Source organism: Heptranchias perlo, chromosome 1, assembly GCF_035084215.1.
Source record: "Heptranchias perlo isolate sHepPer1 chromosome 1, sHepPer1.hap1, whole genome shotgun sequence".
In the NCBI taxonomy this organism is placed as follows: Eukaryota; Metazoa; Chordata; class Chondrichthyes; order Hexanchiformes; family Hexanchidae; genus Heptranchias; species Heptranchias perlo.
The window spans coordinates 184,899,915-184,922,789 of record NC_090325.1 but is presented as its reverse complement, the minus strand read 5'-3'; the positions used below and the strand labels follow the sequence as shown (position 1 = coordinate 184,922,789).

The window sequence follows — 22,875 nt, the reverse complement described above, 5'->3', positions numbered from 1 at the left end:
GGAATGGACTGCCCAGGGAGACAGTGGGGCTGAATGGATCAGCAAATTATTGGATCAGCAAATTCAAGAGCATTTGATAAGTTCCTGGAGGAACATTTGACAGAGGGATGTGAGGGGGATTGTGGGGTATAAGATTTCCCAACAGTGGAACTGGCCAGATGGGCTGCAGGGATGGTTTCCAATCCTGGACATTCCTGTGTAAAATGCAGGAAAAATTCATCAAGTCCAGCAGCATCTAAAAGGTAGACTTAACGTCTTTGGGTGTGACTGCAAAGATTCAAAGTTTGGTTGATCAAGTAACCATTTTTCATCTTCACCTTCCTCTCTTGTCCCACTCACCCCCTTTGGGGCGCTGAGTTAAAGAAACAATGATGCTGCTCAGCAATTCTTTTCTCTTTTTTTTTAAAAAAAAACAGTAGTTTATTATTTCTCCTGTCTTCTCCCAGTGAAAGAGGTGTGTTTGAGTATCCAGAGATGGCCCTCACACTTATTTTTCCCCTTCTGTAGGGAAGTACTGGATCCAAAAAATCCCAATTGGATTTATGGATGCAAACACACATTTCTCTGGAAGTCCAATGTCGGGCACCATCCTCTGGGTTAGTTGGAATATGGTACTGCCCGCCTGTGTTTTATACTTGTTTCAAACAGTTAGGCAGTGGGATCTTTCAAACCTGACACATAATGTAAACGGGATGCACCTTGCTAAAGAATTTGATACGAAGGTTTGGATGAGGGCAAAGCTGCAGACGGAAGTTACTGAAGTTGGAAGAGATTTTTGACAACTCTGTTCAGGAGTTGATCGCAGTGAATGCTCCAACCTGTAGTCGAATGTGCCTGATGTATCATGGAAAAGCAGGGAGCAGCTGGGTGGCATGACTGGTGTTGTGCGGGCGAGTCCATTTGCCAAGTGTGGACATTTTATACCTGCCCCTGTATTTGGTAACCCGCTAAACGTTTAGCATCATTATACAAATGTTAAAATCTGTTAGTGAGCTGTGGGAGTCCAGTGAGGGTCTTTATGCCCAATTGTAAAGAATTTTACAACACCAAGTTATAGTCCAGCAATTTTATTTTAAATTCACAAGCTTTCGGAGATTTCCTCCTTCCTCAGGCAAATGTTTCAAGAGCTCCTTGAAGCCTACGCATTTATACATATAGAACAATACATGGGCTCTTTATGCCCAGGAAGAGGGGGGGGGACTGATTTATCTGCAGACAATGTTAGTGTTAAGTCTGTCACATACTAAACAGCTTCAAGGTGCTGCTAGTGAACAGTGTGATAGTTCACACTTGCGATTTCCAATGCGGTTGCATTTGGGCTCTTGGTTGTCTCACCAAGGGAACGTTGCATGGCATAAAGGAATGTAAAACTCAGAAAAGAATAGGAGTTAGAAAATAATCACTGGTATCAAATATTTCACCATCAAGCATGTAAAGATTCCCAGACAGATAATGTGAATCACTCTTTATTAAGTCTATCTCAGCACAAGGCAATGGGTATGACTATTGATAGATCAACACAACCAATACTTCAAGTTGTAAAATACATATATGACACAAAAAGTGCTGCTGTCGGAAACAGCACATCTCATCAGCGTTGGGTGGCCTATACAGTGGTTTTGATACACTGATGTTTTCAGCCCATCACTTTTAAAGGAGGCGCAGGAACAGAGACCTGGGGGTTCACATACACAAATCTTTGAAGGTGGTAGGACTAGTTGATAACGCTGTTAAAAAAGCATTCAGGATCCTTGACTTTATAAATAAAGGCATAGAGTACAAAAGCAAGGAAGTTATGCTCAATTTTTATAAATCACTGGTTAATCTGCTCCACACCTTGGAGTGGGTGTGGAGCAGATTTACTAGAATGGTACCAGGGATGAGGGACTTCTGTTATGTGAAAAGGCTAGAGAAGCTGGGATTGTTCTCCTTAGAGCAGAGAAGATTAAGGGGATATTTAATAGAGGTGTTCAAAATTATGAAGGGTTTTGATAGTTGACAGGGAGAAATTTCCACTGGCAAGAGGGTCAGTAACTAGAGGACACAGATTTAACATAATTGGCAAAAGAACCGGGGGAAGATGAGAATTTTTTTAATGCAGCGAGTTATTAGCTCTGGAATGCACTGCCTGAAAGGGTGGTGGAAGCAAATTCAATAGTAACTTTCAAAAGGAAATTGGAACTAATTGGATAGCTCTTTCAAAGAACTGGCACAGACACGAAGGGCTGAATAGCCTCCTTCTGTGCTGTAAGATTCTATGATCTACGATCTATGATCACTAGTCTTCCCAATCTTCCGTTGTGCCTGATAGCCCACGGCTACCCCTTGTGCTAATCTCCATTTGTCGGTGTGGTAGAAAATCTATAATGGAATGAATTGAAAAGGTTTGCCTTGTGCAACGTTCTGCTTTTGAGCAGAACTGTCAGAAGAAAACATGACTCAATTTAAAGAATTCCAACTTTCAGCTGTTCACTTGCAGACCAGCTGTGTTGTTTATAACATCACTTTTTTTTTTCTCTATCACACGAGCGATCGCGTTTTGGCATCTTCCTGATTCACTGTTGACTTCATTCTGGAGGGGTTTCCATTGACAATCTTTCCAAATGGAGTATCTGGTCTCGGTTGAACCAGACCGTCCGCAGCCTTCGTGTCCTATTTGACTCCCAGCTGAGCTTCTGACCCCATATCCTCCCCATCACGAAGACCGCCTACTTCCACCCTCGTGTACGAGGACACCCAGATCCCTCTGTACCGCAGCATTTTGTAGTATTTCTCCATTCAAATAATATTTTGCTTTTTATTTTTCGTTCCAAAGTGGATGACTTCACATTTTCCCACATTATATTCCATCTGCCAAATTTTTACCCATTCGCTTAACCTGTCAATATCCCTTTACAGACACTTTGTGTCCTCATCGCAACTTGCTTTTCCACCTATCTTTGTATCATCAGCAAAATTGTTCCTTCATCCAAGTCATTGATATATATTGTGAATAGTTGAGGCCCCAGCACTGATCCCTGCGGCACCACACTAGTAACAGATTGCCATTTTGAAAATGACCCTTTTATCCCGACTTTGTTTTCTGTTAGTTAGCCAATCCTCCATCCATGCCAGTATATTACCCCCAAAACCTTGAGCTCTTACCTTGTGCAGTAATCTTTTATGTGGCACCTTATCAAATGCCTTTTGGAAATCCAAATATATTGCATCCATTGGTTCCCCTTTATCCACCCTGACCGTTACTTCCTCAAAGAACTCTAATAAATTTGTCAGACATGATTTCCCCTTCATAAAACCATGTTGACTCTCCTTGATTGTATTATGAGTCTCCAAATGTCCTGCTACTACTTCCTTAACATCCCTTCACGGCCTATCTCTGTAACCTCCTCCAGCTTTACATCCCCCCCTCAAGAACTCTGCATTCCTCCGATTGTGCCCTCTTGCGCGTCCCCCTCCCATCCAACCATTCAGCTGTCTAGGCCCCATGTTCTGGAATTCCCTCCCTAAATCCCTCTGCTTTTCCAACTTCTCTTTTAAATATGGTCCTTAAAACCCACCTCTTTAACCAAGCTTTGAGTTACCCCTCTTAATATTTGTCTGATTGAGCTTCTGTGAAGTGCCATGGGACATTTTTCTACATTAAAGGCACTATATAAATGTATGGTGTTGTGGTATTTAGCAACACGGTAGTCTGGATAACCTTTGCCTTGATATTAAAGTACGTCACTTAATGTGACCCACCTAAGGTCACCTCCAACGGCAGAGGTGTCTGTACAATGTTCATGTTAATGTAGAATTGGAAAGGGAACATTATTGAGGCTGCTGTGGAATTCCTCTCATGCTGCCCTTCTGGAGGGAAAGTCTCACTAAAGAGAGCCTCAGTGGCCACACCATATCTGTAATAAAACAGAGAGTGCTGGAGAAGCTCAGCAAGTGAGGCAGCATCTGTGGAGAAAGAAACAGAGTTGACGTTTCAGGTCGAAGACCTTTCATCAGAACTGGAAGATGTTAAAAGAGTTAAAGCTTTTGAGCAAGTACAGAGTCAAGGAAAGGGGGAGGGGGGAAGAACAAAAGGGAAAGTCTATGATAGGGTAGAGGGCACGAGTGATTAAATGACAAAAGGGATGATGGTGCAAGGCAAGAAAGGTGGTAAAGGGACAGGTTAAGAAACAAAAGATCGATCAGGAGTAGCTGTAAATGGCAGCATCAGAACCATTACCAGCACTAGCTGACCGAAAAAATGGGAGCAGTGGTTATGATCTGAAGTTATTGACATCAATGTTGAGTCCAGAAGGAATGTTTGGGGCCCACCGTCCAGGGCCCCAAACAGTCCTCCCAGGTGAAACAGTGATTTACTTGTACTTCTTTCAGTTTAATATACTGTATTCGCTGCTCACGATGTGGTCTCCTCCACGATGGGGAGACCCAACGCAGATTGGGTGATCAGTTTGCTGAACACCTCCGCTCAGTCCGCATGCGTGACCCTAACCTGCCGGTTGCTTGCCCTTTTAATTCCCCTTCCCACTCCCACTCTGACTTCTCTGTCCTCAGCCCCTTAAACTGTTCCAGTGAAGCTCAACATAAGCTCGAGGAACAGCACCTCATCTTTTGTTTAGGCACTTTACAACCTTCCTGACTCAACATTGATTTCAATAACTTCAGATCGTAATCTCCGCTCCCATTTTTTAGGTCAGCTAGTGCTGGTAATGATTCTGCTGCTGCCATTTACAGCTACTCCTGATCGATCTTTTGTTTCTTAACCTGCCCCATTACCACCCTCCTCACCTTGCACCATCATCCCTTTTTCTCATTTAATCACTCGTGCCCTCTACCCTATCACAGACCTTCCCTTTTGTTCTTTCCTCCCTTCCCCTCCCCTTTAATGTTAATTTTGTAACTTCTTGAAGCAAATATCCTGGAACCCATTCGCATTCAATGTTTGAACAAAAATATTGCTCATACAAAGTCAATAGAATGATGGACAGGAGTAAATTGATATTTTAATCGTTCTTTTGCTAATTTAGGGGAGTTTTCATCTCATTGGTCTGGGCTAGATTTAAACCCGGGCCTTGGAGGTGAAAGGTTGGAGTGTGCTAACTCGCTAGGCCGAACAGTCCCAAATGGATTATCCTTTATCGGATCACTATCTTCCTTGTAAACATTTTCAACATGTTCTCGCATAAAAGATGTACCTTTTCAATAAGGCTACAGCAAAACCGAAAAGTACCGTATTTGTATATAAGATGTTCAATTTATGTCCTCTTTGGGTTAAAAGTAGAAGGTCATTTTTATCCTCTGACCTTATCCTTGCTCAAGTTTTCCTGCTGGCTGATTTCTCTCCTTGCGGGGTAGTTCCTGCACAAATTGGGGATCCTGCTGGCTGCTGGTCCGCTCTGCTCTTCCAGCATTGTGATATTTAAATAGCAGCTCTCTCCTGGCTCCTGCTACTCCCTCTCCCTTATGTCTACCCTTCCCGAGTTGTCTTTGATTTAGAATCAGAAGTGGGAGCTCAGACTGGATTTGGGAGGAGAGATGCCTTCTAAATAAAGTGCAGGAAGAATGGCACCAAATTCCTTTCACCTGTTGCTGCTGTCAGTTCTGCTCCACTCGACGTTTCTCAATTAGCTACACACCCCAGGGCCATGCTTCACCTTAATGTACCTGCTGCAGGTGGCCTGAATTCTTTTCTCATTTCTTCATTTGTTCAATAGGAGTGACTTTTGGGGCAAATTAAGAGCAAATGCTTTGTTTTTTGCTCCGCTCCTCCATTGCTGTGATATTTGAGTGGCGACCCTCGCTCTCAAATCACTCGAGGCTCCCAACTCCTGATTTTGAAAACCAAAGACAGCCCTGCAGAATCTATACGGGGGAGAGAAGATTTAAAATCAGTGGAGCCAGGACTGGGGAGCGAGTTTCCATTTAAATATTACTACCCTGGAGGGCAGACCAGATTAAAAGCTTTTTAAAATGACATAACACAGGAAATATAGTTGTGGGCACCAGCTGAGAAATTTGGTGCTCAGCAGCTTTGTATGGTTGTCCACTGTCTTAAAAGAGGACTGCAGGGATTGTTTTGAGGAGGGGGTCATCTTATAAGTAGAGTGCCGACACACAGGTATATAACGGCAAGTCCAATTTATAATATCGGCCTTGATTTACCATCTGGAATTGTTTTGTAATTTTTTTTTAAAAACTGATTAGTCCTAATTGAAAACCTCCATATTCAACCTGTCCTGGTTTTTCTAAGTGCAACCAGAGAAAAAGTTTATCCTGCACCAAATCTGGTGCAAAGTGGAGTTTTAAGTGAAGCTTTGAACATCGTAGTTCCTCTGTTACCTTCTGGGGTGGGGGGAGGAGAGTAGACAGGATGAAGTTTCTGTGATTGGAAACTTTGCGTGTTTTATATAATTAAACAAAAATTAGTTTCCTCGGAAAATGAAACCACAGAAAAACCTGTCCAAGCAAAAGCTTTAAAGACAGAGCTGTCGGTGTTTTGGTACCGCTTTTATCAAAATAAGCAGCAAGTTGTAGAACTCCCAACTCTTCCTCTGATGCGAAGAAAGCTGTAAAGGGGGAGTTTGCCTTCTTGCTGCCAAAACCATCATTTCATGTGCAGTTTACATAGCGTTGCTTGACTCAGTATGCAATTTAATCAGAAACTGATGTTAAATAAAGACTTGTGGTACGGTGCTATGCAATTTTCCATTTGGACTGAAATTGCCCAGTGCGGCGTGAAAATCTCAAATAGGGACAAGTGAAGCCTTCATTGGCGATAGTTGAATATGCCAGCACAGCACCTGGTCTGTGGGTGAACCACATAGTCACTAAGTTTGATTCATTGATGTTGAGTTAACTGATCTGTCAGCAGGGCCTTGAGTTTTGATGGGGAGGGGGCAGAGAAAAAGATAAAAATAAAGAATGAACTTGGCTTTATACAGCGTCTTTCATGGCCTCATGGCGTCCTAAAGTGCTTCACAGCCAATTAAGTACTTTTGAAATGTAGTCATTGTTGTAATGTAGGAAACATGGCAGACAATTTGCGCACACCAAGGTCTCACAATCAGCAATGTGATGATTGATGCTGGTTGAGGGATAAATATTGGCCAAGACACAGGTGAGAACTTCCCTGCTCTTCAAAATAGTGCCATGGGATCTTTTATGTCCACCTGAAAAACCGAGGCTCCGTCTGCCCTAACATCTCATCTGAAAGACGGCACCTCAAGCAGTGCAGTACTCTCTCAGTACTGCATTGAATTGTCAGCCTGGATTTAGTGCTCAAACCTCTGGAGTGGGAATTGAACCCATTATCTTCTGACTCAGAGGCGAGAATGCTACCAACTGAGCCATGGCTGACAGAGTCAGATTCTGCACCTGTTAGCTATCAGTCAGCCCTGGCACGAGTGTGGACGTCTGGTAAGGTCAGGGTATTGCGAATTCATTAAAGACTGGCGTTAGCAGGTGAAGTTCCGGCTGTTCCTTCAGTGAAAACTAAGATAGAGAATATGAACTTTATTGTGTACTACTTGGGACAAACAGTACTGCCCTTTAATGGTTGTCTCAAAAACTTCCATTACTGTCCTAAACACACGTAAATACTGGATCCTTGGGAGCGATTACCAAGCTGGAAACTTCTTCAGTCTCTAATTTTCCCCTTTTTGTGGGTGGGAGTGGACGGTGGGGCATGGCTCTGAGGGCACATTTTCCCTGCAGTCGCTATTGTCAAATGCAGCCTATAAGTTCTCAACAGCTCCTTTTCACGCCGCCCACCACCTCCCACGTGAAAGGAAAAATGAAAGCGAGGTGGTGGGTGATGTGGCGAGCTGGTGGGGACAATGTGGTCTGCAGCTCTCAGTGGCTACCTTCCCATCCCCTCCCCCATCGTCATGTTTCCCCCCCCCCCCCCCTCCCCACTTCACTTCCATTGTGATCCCTAGGCGCGGTCCTTCCTACCACCTCTCATCCCCATCACTACGCCTATCTCTTCCCCTTTGAATTACCTGGTTAAATCCTGTATCCTCTGCTCCCCCTTCGCTCCAGTGCCATTTACCCCGCCGTTAAATCTCTATGCACTCCTACTCACTCCCCTCACCACCACCCCCTCCTCAAGACTGGTGGTGAGAGACCAAAGGCCCTCTTCACCCTTAATTTGTTTCCATCCTCCCCTCCTGTTTGTTTCCCTCAGAGGTTTTATTTGCTTTCAAAATTCAACTTTTTTTAAAAAATCAAGTTAAGATGAAGAAAGACACTATCTCTTGATCTGCTGCTCTCTATCTCTGTCTCACAACTGCCAATAATTAGAATGTTTACACTTTTTTAACTGCCAACAAAATAGAGAGTTTTTATTTGCTTCAAAATTCAACTCTTTTGAAAAAGGAACTCATTTAGGTTGAGGAAAGGTGTTCTCTTTCTCGAACAGACTTTGTTATTTCTGCCCTCCCCTATGTAGCTAGCTGTATCTGGTGATCATCAATGTAAATATGCATCATGCTAGAGTGGCACAATCTTTATTGGCACAACCTGTGCATTGGTACGCCCAGCACACCGGCATAACCTGCGTGTCGGTACGCCCAGTGCACCCTGCGTGTTGGCATAGCCTGCATGTTGGCACGCCCTGCACGTTGGTAGACTCGGTGCATTTAGCTGTCGCAATTAATTTGAGGAGCAGAACTACTAAAAGACTTCAGGGCACAGTTCTTCAAAAATCTCTAATTAGCAAAGACACAGAACTGCTTTCTTTAGCAAATATTTAAAATAAAATTCAAACTCTCTCCCTCCACGTACAGAGAATGGGAAATCAGTCAACTGGTTGCTGGCAGCGGATAACGAGGTTTGGGTCTGGGTAATGGGTGATGGCCCAGGAGACAAACGCTACGACCAAATCTGTGATGAAATAATTGCAGAGAGAGCACGGCAACAGGCTCAAAAAGAGGCCGGAGAACTGAGGTATGGAATGTGTTTTTTTTGCCTTCTAGCATTGTGCAGTAACAACATTCTTATTTACAGCTTTTAGTGACTGGATATGAAAATCAGACCTGCAGTGCAAAAGGCCCTTTCAGCTGTCCTCAAAAGGCAAAAAACTACAGTAGATTGTGGACTGGTGTCTGTATATCAAGAATCTTACCATGCTGCTTGTGATTTTGGCCTAAGATGGAAGCTACGGTTTTTATATGTCATGTCTAAGACTTTTGAATAGGTTTTTATATGTCATGTCTAAGACTTTTGAATAACCTGTAAAAACCCATTTCAGTTTGGGGTCAAAGATGCACCATATTTAGCACATCAACAACGAGTTAATAAAAGTATTCCAAAGTGGGAAGAGGTTCTACATCTTGAGGCAATTAATTCCGTATACGGGTTCAAATAGAAGAGTTATAGTGGTCCAGTCTCAAAGCAGGATGATATATTGATGCACTGCACTGGTGAGCATCTGGATGTAGGATCCTGTTGCTAGGACAGCCTGACTGGGTTGTTGTGCAGTGGCAGTAGAATGTGAAGTTAATGTCCTGCTGACATTAAAAATATGTGGCTGGGTCATTCTTCGCCACTGTCTCAATATTCCCTGTTGGCTGGTCACCAGCCTGCTGTCGAAGCTAGGTAATGGTGCATGGCTTGGAAAATCCTGAAGGATGGGGGTGGGGGAAGAAGGGGAATAATTTAGTCTGAGTCGATTGTGTTCTAATCCAAACTTCAATGTCGTACAAATGAAACCGTGAAAAATCTGAACCGCAAATACTTTCATTTTTGGTCCTACATGAAAGTCAACAGTTATAATTCTCCACCATCTGCCCTGTATTACTCCGATCTCGGTACATCAAAGAACTTAGGCTTTGCAAAAAAAATCTCTCTGCTCATCTTGTATGAATCCAATCCCCAAAACAAACTCTATTGTATTTCACACATGCAGAGGAAAAACATCCTTATTGAAAGCAGTTCTGGTATTGACCTGGTGATGCTACTTATAGATGAAGGCATCCAATGATGGAGCCAGCGTGTTTGCACTTCAATATTAATATGAAGTCAGTGCTGCATTTTAGTTATAATTGTAGGTGCAAGGCTGTCCTGCTCTTGGATTTGATTCCGTTTGGTTGGTATTCCTAGAAGGTGCAGGGTTTGAACCCTGCTCCAGACAGTCCCGGTGAGTGGAGACCAGAGCTCTGGCTCTGAATTCTCGACTGACATCCAGCATATGGGTTGTGGGAGCCCATAAAACCCTCCCGCCATATAGAGCTAACCACCCTATCGACTAGTATAAAGATGGTTATGGCCATGGAAGGAGTGCTTACATCGAGGCCTGTCAGACTGTTAAATCAGCCTGCGAATCCTTCCGTTACATCACACACTTCTCCAAGGGGAAGCGAGTGAAGATACAAAAACAACTCAACTTCAACTATTTTATTTTTGTTTTACTTTAATGAATTACCATTCAGCTGGCTTGTACTGCCCTTGATTGGTACCAGTGTAAGCATCTGATTGTGAAATAGTTGAATTGGTTACCAGTTATGGCAACTGGTTTTGAGGTCACTAATTCCAGTATTTTGAATTGAGCCTTTCAAAACTGTTAACTGTGGATCAAAGCATCTTCTGCTCACCTTAATGGACTATATTTCATGTCTGTCATGTCCTCGGGCCTGTATCTGCCAAACGCTGCACGGATATTGAAAACCGTGAAAATACAGAGGCCAATATCTGACAGGGAGGAGAAGTTAACTCTTTGAGTTAGATCATAGTTCCAAAGCTCAAAATCAATTTTCTTTCCCCCCTTCCAGATGCTGAATAACCTGCGATGCATTTCCTGTTTTGACTGAATAACATGGCTTTTTTTTCCCTGTGGTTAGATGCTGTTATTAATAATTAACATTCATACATTTTTGAAATGATCTGTGTTTTCTTTTTAAAAATTGATTTAAAAAAATCCCCTTTCCATTTTGCAATCTGTCCAACTCTCTTCCTTTTCCACATTTTCGTACAGCAGGGAGAGTTGACCTTGTCATAAATGATAATAATCAGTGTCACTTTGAACCAGCTGCCAGAAAGCTTATCCAGTGATGTAGCTCAAGGTCTCAATTGGTCTGTTTGCTTTTTTTCCCCCTGCTATTGACTCGGCCATGCTCACGAAAGTGACTAAGTCTGAGGCTCCAAAATTGCTGGGGTCATGATCCCAATGGTGCCTGATGTCACTGACACTGCTGTGCTTTGCAGCGTCAGTGGGAGGGCACCTCACTTGTGTGGGCATGCACCACTTCAGACGCATCTCCAGTGCCCTCCCGCCTGCTGGCATGCCTGTGGGGGGGATGGTTTTCCTGGCGCCCCCTCCGCTCTTTCTCCCAAAGTGTGTGTGTGTGTGTGAGAAAAACTAGCAACTAGTCCCGTTGGAAGCTTAAGATTGAACATGAAGGAAATGCTCAGCTTAAATCACGATGGCTGTAAAGTCATATTTGTTTTTCTCTCTTTTTTTCCCCCACCCCCCAAACCTGGTCGATATATGTCTAGCCATTAATGTCCTGTGACAATAAATCTTGGCTAGTGGGGTGTCCAAAGGCCATAACTTACCAAGAGGCTCACATAAGGCCATAAACATTATTGTGGCCCCGAAAATCCACAGCCGTTCCAGTTGACTCCCAGCACAAGACCAGCAGGAGTCTGCCAGAACAGCCACAATCTCTACTGTGGTGAAGTTACACCAGGTCCCAGCCTTGTGCTGATGTTTCTGGGATGGTCTTTCGGAAGCACAGCTTCCACCCACCCCCTGCAGGGTCTCCTGTTAGGGGAGGAGATTCCCTTGATTGAGAGTTCTCACTCCATAGCCCTCAATCGGCACCCAGGGTTTGATTGGTGCCAGAACGTGTAACAAAGTATACTGGGCTGAAAGGAGGCCCCAGAAAGTCAGGGGCGAATTTTTTTTTTGGTGGGGGGGTGGATTGAAGCAGCCCTTTATGTAAGGGAGGTAGAGGGGCACACAGATCTTTGGGGAAAGGGAAAATAAGAGCCACCAATTTCTCTTCCCCCCCCCCCCCCCCCCCCTCACCAAAAGAGCTGGCTACTGTCAGTGTTTCTGGTGTCTTTGGGCAAGCCCCATATTACCAAACGCCGCCTTCTCCTGGCCATGCTCCCTAACCTCGTGAACTTCGGTGGGGCCAGTGGTGGTGGCTGTGGGCAGGCGTATCCTGGCAAGATTTCAGGGCCCCCCTGAACTGAGATGTGTTGTAGCCTTGAAACATGCGCCCACCCCTGTCTCTTGGTTAACAATACATAGATTTCTCATCATTGTTACTTGTGGTGTCTTCCCAAAGCTCCAAACGGACAGTAGATTCCTGTGGTTGGATTGTGTGCTTGGACTCCGAGCTTTTGAGTTTAATTTTACTGCACGTTAATCGAACTCATGTACATTTAATACAAACGGTTCTGACGAAAGGTCATCGACCTGAAACGTTAACTCTTGTTTCTTTCTCCACAGATGCTGCCTGACTTGCTGAGTATTTCCAGCATTTTCTGTTTTTATTACATTTAATACATTCTGAGCACATCTGGTGAACTCTGGTGGGGTCACTAGCAGTAGCTGCGTGTGGCATATCCTGGCACTTGAAGTATAAACTTCTTGCTGATTTTTCCCTACCAGTTGTGTCCTCGAGATGTTGACTTCTTGTTGGAGTACAGGTCTGTGCGTGTCGGGCACCCTCCAAAACCTTGCCTAAGTCATGATTAATGTGTGCACGTTAGTTTGACTATTCAATCATGTGGGAATAATGCAGCCGAGCTCCTTGTGTCCTTGCTTGATGCCCGCACCCATGCACTTCCAGCAGCGGTGGCCAGAAGGAGCGGGGTCCTGGCTGGTTTTCCACTGCCTAAACCATCGGTGCTGAGACCAGTAATGGTACCTTCTGGAAGTCTGTCCCAGATCAGACTTGGATTTGAACCTAGAACCTTCCTGGCCTGGATGGCTCAACTATCTGAGCTATTGCAGATTAGAGGAGCAATCAATTGCCAACACAACAGGGTTCCAGTGTATGCTTTTTTTTTTAATAAGCTCTTTGTTGGACAGGAAGGAGAAAGAAAAGGAATTGATTCGAAGATTCTCCGTCTCACTTAAGAGGGAGGAAAAGGGTGTCAAGGATACCTTGAGACAGAAAGAGGTTGAGAAGAAAGCAGAAGCAGAGCAGGCCACAAAAGCAGCTGCTGAACATGAGCAAATCCAAATGGAACTAAAGGTAAACTGCACTGCACTCCACTCCCCCTCTTCTTTCCTTCTAAGTCCAATTTTCTCCTCTGCCCCCCTCTCTTCATGGTGACTATTCCTACAGGGACATAGTTCCACATGGCCATTGTGGAGTTTTGAGTACAGGCAGTGGGTATGAAAAGTCTGTTGGAATGAGCAGGGCGTCACCACTCTGTCTGATCTTATCCCTTACCTGATATCAGCACTCTTGCACTGTCCAGCAGGAGACATTGGGTAGTAATCAGGAGCAGGAACTTAGCTTAGTACTTTTTTTGGACTCCCCCAACCGGCCAGAATCTGTCCATCTGTAGAATACCAAAGATGTGACCAACACTGTCTAGTTCCCCCTTTCTCTTCCGCGTCTGCCTATTCATGCAGGGGCACCTTGCCTAAGTATGTCCTTGTGGAAGCTTAGACAGTGGGTCTTGGCCGGCTATTTGCCCAAGGGAGGCACGGCAGCCAAGCCTGACGCTGTTTTCATCTCCGTTCCACAGGATTCACTTGGTGGAGATTTAAGACTATGAAGTCTAGTAGTAGAAGCATTTTTTATCTCTCTGCTGTTCTGATCAAGGTTAACGTGCCCGTGGCTGAATACATGCATTTTGACGCTCCTCTCAACCGCCCAATGCCCGTAGTGCTCCGCTAAAAGTTCCATTTGCAGGTTTGTTCCTGTGGTTCCCCAAATGCCGAGTTCCCAGCCTCTGCCGTGACATTGGAGGAAGGAGGGAGGGAGAGCGACAGTGATGGTAACAAGCTGAGATTTGGTTTCACTTATGATTGGTTACGGAGGCCGCACAGGGAGGGAGGCCTGATTCGAGGGTCTCCAACAGTAGGAAAATGAAAGCTTTTTTACTAATCTGTCGACAAATTTCTCCTGAGACGTGCGTTCATTTCTAAATTGGGGGAGTCGTTTGGACAATAGGTGCTTCAGCTCGCCTTCAATAACCTGGATATTCTGCAGGATGACTGAAATGTAGTTAATTACAGAACAGAAAATGGAAGGTGTATTAATATTTAGAATCACGCAAATGTTGACATTATTACGCTTCATGTTTAGTCCGAAAGAAAACATTGATTAGCAATTTTTTACGAGTTTTATTTATGGATTTGTAATTTGTATATCATCTGTTTGCAGCCTTGTTTCTAAAATGCTCTTCCAGAAATGTTAGACTGAATGTCATTTCCTTCCCTTTGTCCCCTATTAGAGAGCCACTGGAAATTGCTTTTTAATATGGCATGTTGCTCCATTTAGTTACCCCTCATAAATAAAAGTAGGAGTATTTCTGTTGTCTCAAGGCCATAAACAAATGAAGATGCCTTACCTTACCTACCTTATGCTTATTTCTTTTCACGGGAACTTTGACCTCCTTGTATGAAGTTTGCTGTGAGGTTTGTTTACTGAACTGCACACTATATAGTAACGCAGTAATAGTAAATTGCAATTCAGTGGTAAGACTGGGTCTATTTTTATCTTGGGGTCTTGCCCTAATAAAATTTCAAGTTACTTTTATTTATGCCTAAATGTTTCCGAAGGCATCTTTGCTTATCTGCACACAACCAAATCACTAATCTTTCACCAGGTAAGATCCAGGAACCGTTTTATTTTGTCAGACCACAGGTTCTCAATTGTCACCGCATTTGATTCCTTCAAAACCTAGCCATAAGATGATGAGTAAAAGCTCAGGGGTTCTTTAGTGGCCCCAGTGCCCATCAACAGCATAGCAGACGTCACAAAGGTGAATTAAGTACCATATGTGGCCCTGAAGCCAAGTTGGTGACCGGAATAGCAGGCTGTTCTGAGAGATAGCTTGTTGAAACAGGATAAATATTTAACCCTTTAGAGTTCCTCAGTACGTTTATGTGCCAGTGGAGTAACCTCCCTGTCTGTTGTTCATTTTTATTGATTTTTTTTTTCCTTTATTGATCCAGCTCCCTCATAATTAACTTCAAAGGCTTGTCCTAAAATGGATACTTTAAATTCCAATGTTGAAATCTGCGTTAATATTTAGAGTTTGAGATTCATAATATTATTCAATAATAATGTGAACCAAGCAAACAGCTGCTTTCATCTAAGATTGTGGTGTGTGTGATGTTTGTGCAGGAGCATGTCGGAGGGATCGGCAAGGAAGAGGGCGAGGAAATAACGGCTGTATCATTCAGGAGGTTACAAGAGACCTGTTGCAGCAAATTGAGGGGAATTGGAGCGTGGTTCTTTTATTTATATATATATATATATATATATATATATATATATATATTAAAAAATTGCCACCAAATGTAACGCAAGCCTGTTCTTAAGTGACACAGATTTAAAATCTTGCCCTTGGTCAAGAGAAATTCTGAATGGAAATCTTAAGACCTAGCATCTTAATTTTGGCCTTCAGTCCAACAGTCCTGAAGCCCTCCAGTCAAATTACATCTGCACATCCTTTTAAATAATACTTCTTTCCAATTTTCCCGCACGGCACTTTGATCTTATGCTTTCCTTTGTGTTCCACATACAGTTTCTTGAGTAGTGAAGAGAAATGTTAATGCCCTGTGGCAGTTGCCAGAATTAGGTTTATTTTTTAAATGTAAAAATAACTGACTTGTGAGCATTGAGAAATGTGAGAGAATAAATGTAACTCCTAAGATCGGGAAGTGCATAACCAACTGGCCATTGGACTTTAGGGTTAAGTATTGTGGATGTCACTCGATGATTTGTGTTATATCTTGGTGCTTGTTCTTGGTTATTTGATTAGAATGATATTGTGATGCCTGTACAGTATTGATGCTATTTTATCGTGTGCTATTTAATAGCACAAAGAGCTCTTTTTCCTGAATTGTATTTGAATAAAATGTTAGGAGCAGGAACTAATTTTGCTACAAAAAGCTGGTTTTAAATATGAAACACATTATTGGATGGTCTCAATAAGTAACGGAATTCATCTGTTATAAAGCAAAAAGAGGAGGAAGAACGCAGGAGACAAGAAGAGGAGATCAGGCATCTGGAAGAGGAGAGAACCCAGCAGTTGTACATTAACTTGAAGGAAGCTCAAGAAATGGTGCAAAAGAATGAAAAGGAAGATCCAGAATGGCGGGAGAGTTGTAAGTACAAGTTACTCCAAATAACATTTTAAAAGGTGAGAGACTAGGCAATGTTGGTAGTCAGCAGGATTTGGGCGTCCTTGTACACGAATCACAAAAAGTTAACATGCAGGTTCAGCAAGCAATTAGGTAGTCAAATGGTATGTTAGCCTTTATTGCAAGGGGGTTGGAGTAAGGCGGTCTTGCTGCAATTATTTAGGGCTCTGGTGAGACTACACCTGGAGTACTGTGTACAGTTTTGGTCCCCTTACCCAAGGAAGGATATACTTGCCTTAAAGGGGGTGCAATGAAGGTTCACTAGATTGGAAAACCCTCTCATCCCAGGAATCAATGAGGAGAAGTTAAGTAGAATGAGCCTATATTCTCTGGAGTTTAGAAGAATGAAAGGTGATCACATTGAAACATATAAAATTCTTAGAGGCTTGACAGGGTAGATGCTGTGAAGCTGTTTCCTCTGGCAGGAGAGTCTAGAACTAGAGGTCATAGTCTCAGGATAAGGAGTCGTCCATTTAAGACTGAGACGAGGAAACATTTCTTCACTCAGAGAGCTGTGAATCTTTGGAATTCTCTACCCCAGAGGGCTGTGGATGCTTAGTCGTTCAGTATATTCAAGACTGACATCGATATATTTTTGGATAATAAGGGATATAGGGATAGGATGTGAAAGTGGTGTTGAGGTAGATGATCAGCCATGATCTTATTGCAGGCTTGAGGGGCCATATGGCCTACACCCGTTCCTATTTCTTATGTTCTTAACAAGTCATTCAGGAGCTATGAGCCAACTTGTCATGGACCTGCCTTGTTGTGCATTAGCCTTTAGTTTTTTCAGTCTATTTATCAAAGGCAGAAACCAAGGAGGCTCCCAATCTCTGGAATTGTAATGGCAAGAAGATATGTGATAGATGATACACATCTGGGACCTGTTGGATTCAGCGAGAGGCATACCAGATAGTGCATGAATGACCTTGGACAAAAAGTGGGGTAAGGTACATAAAACCACAGCACACGGTCTTCTGAAAACAGCAGGAAAGATTAATCCCTACATTAGAGCCTTAAAAAAAAAAACTTCAGTATTTGGGGTTCCTGTTCATGTGTGGCAGTCTGGTTGCCAGAGGATTTCTTATTGTAAACTTGTAGATTGAAAATAATCCACTTGGAGGGGTGTCTTCAGATTCTAACTATGGTTCTGGGCTTGGAGTCTTGATTCACATCAACATCTCCCAGCTCATATTTCCAGCTGCCTCATTGACCACGGAGACACAGCCTTTCTTGAGGGAAACCCTGAGCCTTCATCAAACTGCTCTCTCAAAAAGCAGGTCTCCTATCGGTTGAGCACAGAGCAGTCAAACCAGTGATCTGCCTTCCAATTAAAAGGAGGATTCGTAAGGCAGCAATAAAGGGAATGCAGAGTGTACGTGGATGGAAAGGGTGGATTTATGGTGAATTGGAGTAGAAGTGTTAAACGAAAATCTACTGCTGGACGCAGTATTCGGTTGTGAAAGAGCAGTAAGTTTGCAGTATAGCAAAAGGTGCCATTGCAATAACCTTCATCTCCACATCAACTGATTTTACAGTAGCAAAGTTCAGCCGTGCCATCTAGCTCCTACCTGATCACAGATTAGAAAAGGCTGTGATATTTTTCCCACAGCTAATTTCAACACTGGTTAATGTGGTGATGATGGTTTCTATTCAACTACAGTAGGACTTTTAATGCTCGTTCCTTATTTGTTCCTCCTCCACATACAAAGAAAGCAGTGGTCCATTGGTGACTGCTGCAAAATCTTGTATGTAGTCATAAAGGTCCTGGGATTTACATAAGAACTTGTTCTAGAATTGCAGTCACTTGTACTGCTCCACTTCAGTTGAAAATTCAAGCTCCAAAACCTGTCTGCAGGAAGGTTTGCAAAGAAGGGGATCTATTGATTAGTGCAGGATTTGAATCGGTGCGGTTTTGTATTGATACACCATTGGAAAATAGTTCAGGATTTGAATCAGTGTGGTTCTGTATTAATGCTCCATTGAAAGTAGTTCAGGATTTGCATCATAAAGTTACATTAGACCCATCTGGTCTATGCCGGCATTTATGCTCCACACGAGCCTACTCCCAACCTTCTTCATCTAACACTATCAGCACATCCTTCTATTCTTTTCTCCCTCATGTGCTTATCTAGCTTCCCCTTAAATACATCTGTGCTATTCGCCTGAATTTGTGGTAGCGCGTTCCATATTCTTACCACTCTTTGGGTAAAGAAGTTTCTCCTGAATTCCCTATTGGATTTATTTATGACCTCTAGTTTTGAGCACCCACACAAGTGGAAACATTTTCTCTACGTATACTCTAACAAACCCTTTCACCCCTCAGCCTTCTCTTTTCTAGAGAAAAGAGCCCCAGCCTGTTCAACCTTTTCAAATAAGTATATTCTCAGTTCTGGTATCATCCTTGTGAATCTTTTTTGCACCTTCTCCAGTGCCTCTATGTCCATTTTATAATATGGAGACCAGAACTGTGCACAGTACTCCCAAGTGTGGTCTAACCAAGGTTCTATACAAGTTTAACATAACTTCTCTGTGGTTCTGTATTGATACACCACCGAAAATAGTTCAGGATTTGCATGTGGTTCACTGAGGGTTAAGACCAATGCATGTGAGGCATGAGAAAACTCTGACCTCTGAGTCAATGTTAAGCAGAGCCAAAGCTTTGATGTTTTCTGGTTCAACTGTTAGTATCTTCACAAATCATGGCCCTATTTATCTGGCAGCTAATGTCTTTCCTATGGTTTTTTTTTCAGTTCTGTTTTTGTTGTAATATTGCCATCAGTACACCATTATCTGAGTTTTGTTTTCCATGTTCATCGAGACATGCATTAATTTGGTATTCTAATTAAAATCCTACTGGAGCGTCCTCGCCAATTGCACTGACTGGCAGCAAGTGGATCTAAGTCCCACATTCTGGTGGTGGGCCTTTCCAGCAATACCCAACCCTCAACAATGCATTTGGCATTTTCTTGCGATTAAGTCTTCAAGACTGGTCGTGAATGCTGAAAAGTGATCATGTAGATTGAAGAGAGTTGAACTTGCGCATTGATTTGTAGCCAGTGTCAAAAGTAAGAGCTAGAGGATATTGACAGAGCCTTGGCACCAAAAACCTACCTCCTTGGGGTGGGGGTGGGCGTCAGGCATTTGTACCTGGTCAGTCTTCCAGCAAAGGAGCTTTGATCAGCACATTAAACAGCAACATATTGCCTAAGGCACTCTCTGCATTTAGGCAAAATCCTGACTGCTACCTTGACTAACCACAAGGCAATGATTGGATCACTTTGACCAGAGGCAAAGCTACAAAGACCCAAGAGATTTCTCCTAGCTAGCATATGTTGCTTTCAACTGTAGAACAGTGCAGCTTTTAAACTGAGTCCTAATGAAGAGAACAGGCCACTTTTCTGGTGTCAGGCAAAGTTCAAACCTATACTGTGAATTGCTTTATAGTTTGTATTTGTTTTACATTAGAGTGTAGTATGCAAGGACAGAAGTGTTTATATCCTGTGTATGTCTTGAAGAGGTCTGCAAAAAACTATGTTCTCTAAATCTCTCAACTTTGATTGTCATGTATGAATTTTGTGACTTAAACATATCAAACTTTATAAAATTTGCAGTTTTAACTGAGTAATTAGGCACGTTTGTATAGCAAAGGTCAACTGAAGAGTTGATTTTGCTTTGAATTTGTAGCAATATGATTTATCATAGTTTAGCAAAATTGTGATTTTTACATCTTAATGGGGCTGAGGTTATACAAATATAAAAGAAAATAGCATCATTTTAAAAGATTAAATAGTCTTCCTTGAAGCTGAGTGAAATCCAACCTCTGCAGTTTACAATCTAGGAGGTTCAGTGGAAGAAAGAACTTGCATTTGTATAGCGCCTTTCACAACCCCAGGACATCCCAAAGCGTTTTACAGTCAGTGAAGTGCTTTTTTGAAGTGTAGTCACTGGTAATGTAGGAAAACGCAGCGGCTTTCAAGCTTAACCTGTTCATGATTTTATTTGAAAGTTAATAACATAAAGGATGTTCTCCTCTCATCTCACGCTGGAAACTTAATTACAGTTTAAAATAACACCATCCTTCTACTTGGGGAACAATTGTTCTTTTACTGTTGCATCTCAGTAATGTTTTCCAGATTATTCTTTTTAAACGGACTGAAGCGGTCAAGTGTCTGATCGTTAATTTCTGAAAATTGGTCTTTATTTCTTGGGCAAGGAAAGAACTTGCATTTATAAGATGCTTTTCGTGACCCCAAGACGCTTTACAGCCAACTTAGTACTTTTTTTAAAGTGTGGGGAAACGCAGCAGCTAAAAATGTCCCACAGACAGCAATGTGATACATGACCAGATAATCTGTTCTAATGATGGTGGGTGAAAGATAAATATAGCCTAGGATATTGGGAGAACTTTCCTGCTCTTCTTCAAATAGTGCCATGGGATCTTTTACACCCACTTGAGAGGGCAGATGGGGCCTCAGTGAGAGATTTTTGTAAGTGTTATGAGGATAGATCAAAGGCTGCATTTATTTTTGACCTGAAGAGGATCTAGTTTCTAGCTATTGACTGTTATAAATCACTGAAGTGTCCAGCTAAAAGTTATGAAGTTTACTGGAGATGTAAAAGTTTTTTTTGACACATGAAGTTTTTTAATTATATCTATGTAACATAGTAAAAATATTGTCTCCCTTCAATTCCTGTGAACTTTTTCCACTGGAGGGAAGATGTATTTGCATTGTACAAGTTTATATAGGGAGTTCCCATTATAAATGTGGCCATCAGAATTTCTCTCTTTTCTTTCTCTCTTTTCTCTTTCTTTCTCCCCACCCCCCAGCCTACTTTTTCCTCTTGCCCTGCCAACATGCATTCACTTTTCCAATGTACTCTGTTCTCTCCCTTTTATATCCAATTTTGGAGAAGGAACAAAAGATTTCTGGGTTTCAAAACTTAATTAGAAGTTTAGTTTTGCTAAAGCTCGGCAGATCTTATCCCTTAATCAAAGGCTGTGGTTGCTGGTGTGGACAGCCACAGGTTATGCTGAAGTGACTTGGAGGCAGGCAGACACCACATTGGAATTTGGAGAAGGTGGGTAGGTGTCCCAGCCATTTGTAGCTAACTTTCAAATATACTGGAGTAAAATGGGAAATTGCACTGATTCCTTGTGAAAATATTAAGACCAGTATATAAAGTGGGCCTATAATATACTAAATTATGGAATGCTGACCAAATTAGGAGAAGCAAAACTGTGAAATGATGTACGTTTGCTCTGTTGCCCACTCGTGATGTTACTATGGTTACTGATCACCAGACTAGTCCTGACTGTCATCACACAGTTGCTCTTTTTGTGAGTTATGTTCAGTTAGTTTTCAATCCCACAGTGGCCTTGGGGCTCTTGAGAGCTAGCGCAGAAGGAAAATGCATGGCATGTGTGCACTTAGTTTTTTTTTGTAAAGACCAGCTGGGGTGCCCGCTTGGCTCAGTGGTACCACATTCCCCTCCGTGTCAGAAGGTTGTGGGTTCAAGCCCCATTCCAAATACTTGAACACGTAATCTAGGCTGACATTGCAGTGCAGTACTGAGGGAGTGCTGCACTGTCAGAGCTACCATCTTTCGAATGGATCGTCAGGTAGATGTGAAAGATCCCATGGCACTATTTCAAAGAAGAGCAGAAAGTTCTCCTGGTATCCTGGCCAATATTTGATCCCTCAAGCAACACCTAAAACAGATTATCTGCTCATTACCTCATTTCTGTTTGTGGGTCCTTGTGTACAAATTGACTCTCGCATTTGTCTGCATGACTTCAGAAGTACTTCATTGGCTCTAAAGCACTTTGGGACATCCTGAGGACATAAATAAATGTCAGTTTTTATTTTTTTTATAAGTCTTCTTCCAGCATCAGTTTAAGTCGGGACTAGGCAATTGTGGGGTAGAGTTTAAGACTTTGTAATGCACCAACTGTAGGGCTGTAGGCGGCCAGTGAATGAGCATTTCTACATTTCCAAATATTCTTTAGAAACAGCCAAAATTAAAATCCTCCATTCCTGATTTGAACTTGAACCTCGATTGTTGAGGGGAAAAGATGTGCGTAAAATCACTGCAGCTTTCGGTTTCCCATTTTCCTTGATGGTTTTCTATTTGTGTAGGAGGGCGAGTGATATCTTGAAGTTTTTCCTTTTTAAAAATGACGAGCTGCTGATGTAAGGGTTAAATTATACACTTTTTCTTAATCGTGCAGGATTTTATGTTGTCTCTTCCCAGTTGCTCTTGGTTTGATTTGGACTGTCTCTACTCTTGATATCTGAAGAGTGAGCCATGCACCAAGAGAGAGTTTCATTTTGACTGGTGCAGAAAAGATTTTTGTTTGTGACGTTGAAGTGAGATTCTCCACCTTGCTGATGTTGCAGTTTGCCACATTGCATCCGACTGAGGGAGATCTTGCGACAACTGACCTTCGCAGTTGTGGGAGAACCTTCACCACACTGACTGCAGCGGTTCAAGAAGGCGGCGGCTCACCACCACTTTCTCAAGGGCAATTAGGGATG

The 22,875-nt window shown here is 42.6% G+C and overlaps 1 protein-coding gene across 7 annotated transcripts in view; it reads left to right on the top strand.

Annotated features, from left to right (window-relative positions):
- sh2d4a (SH2 domain containing 4A) overlaps positions 1 to 22,875 on the top strand; it is a 42,836-nt gene that overhangs the window by 3,171 nt on the left and 16,790 nt on the right. For all 7 annotated transcript variants that reach the window (XM_067994397.1, XM_067994393.1, XM_067994395.1 and 4 more), the window contains 3 exons: positions 8,784 to 8,943; positions 13,040 to 13,205; positions 16,153 to 16,300. In XM_067994397.1, the coding sequence (XP_067850498.1) occupies positions 8,784 to 8,943; positions 13,040 to 13,205; positions 16,153 to 16,300 (474 nt within the window). The remainder of the gene's footprint in view (positions 1 to 8,783; positions 8,944 to 13,039; positions 13,206 to 16,152; positions 16,301 to 22,875) is intronic.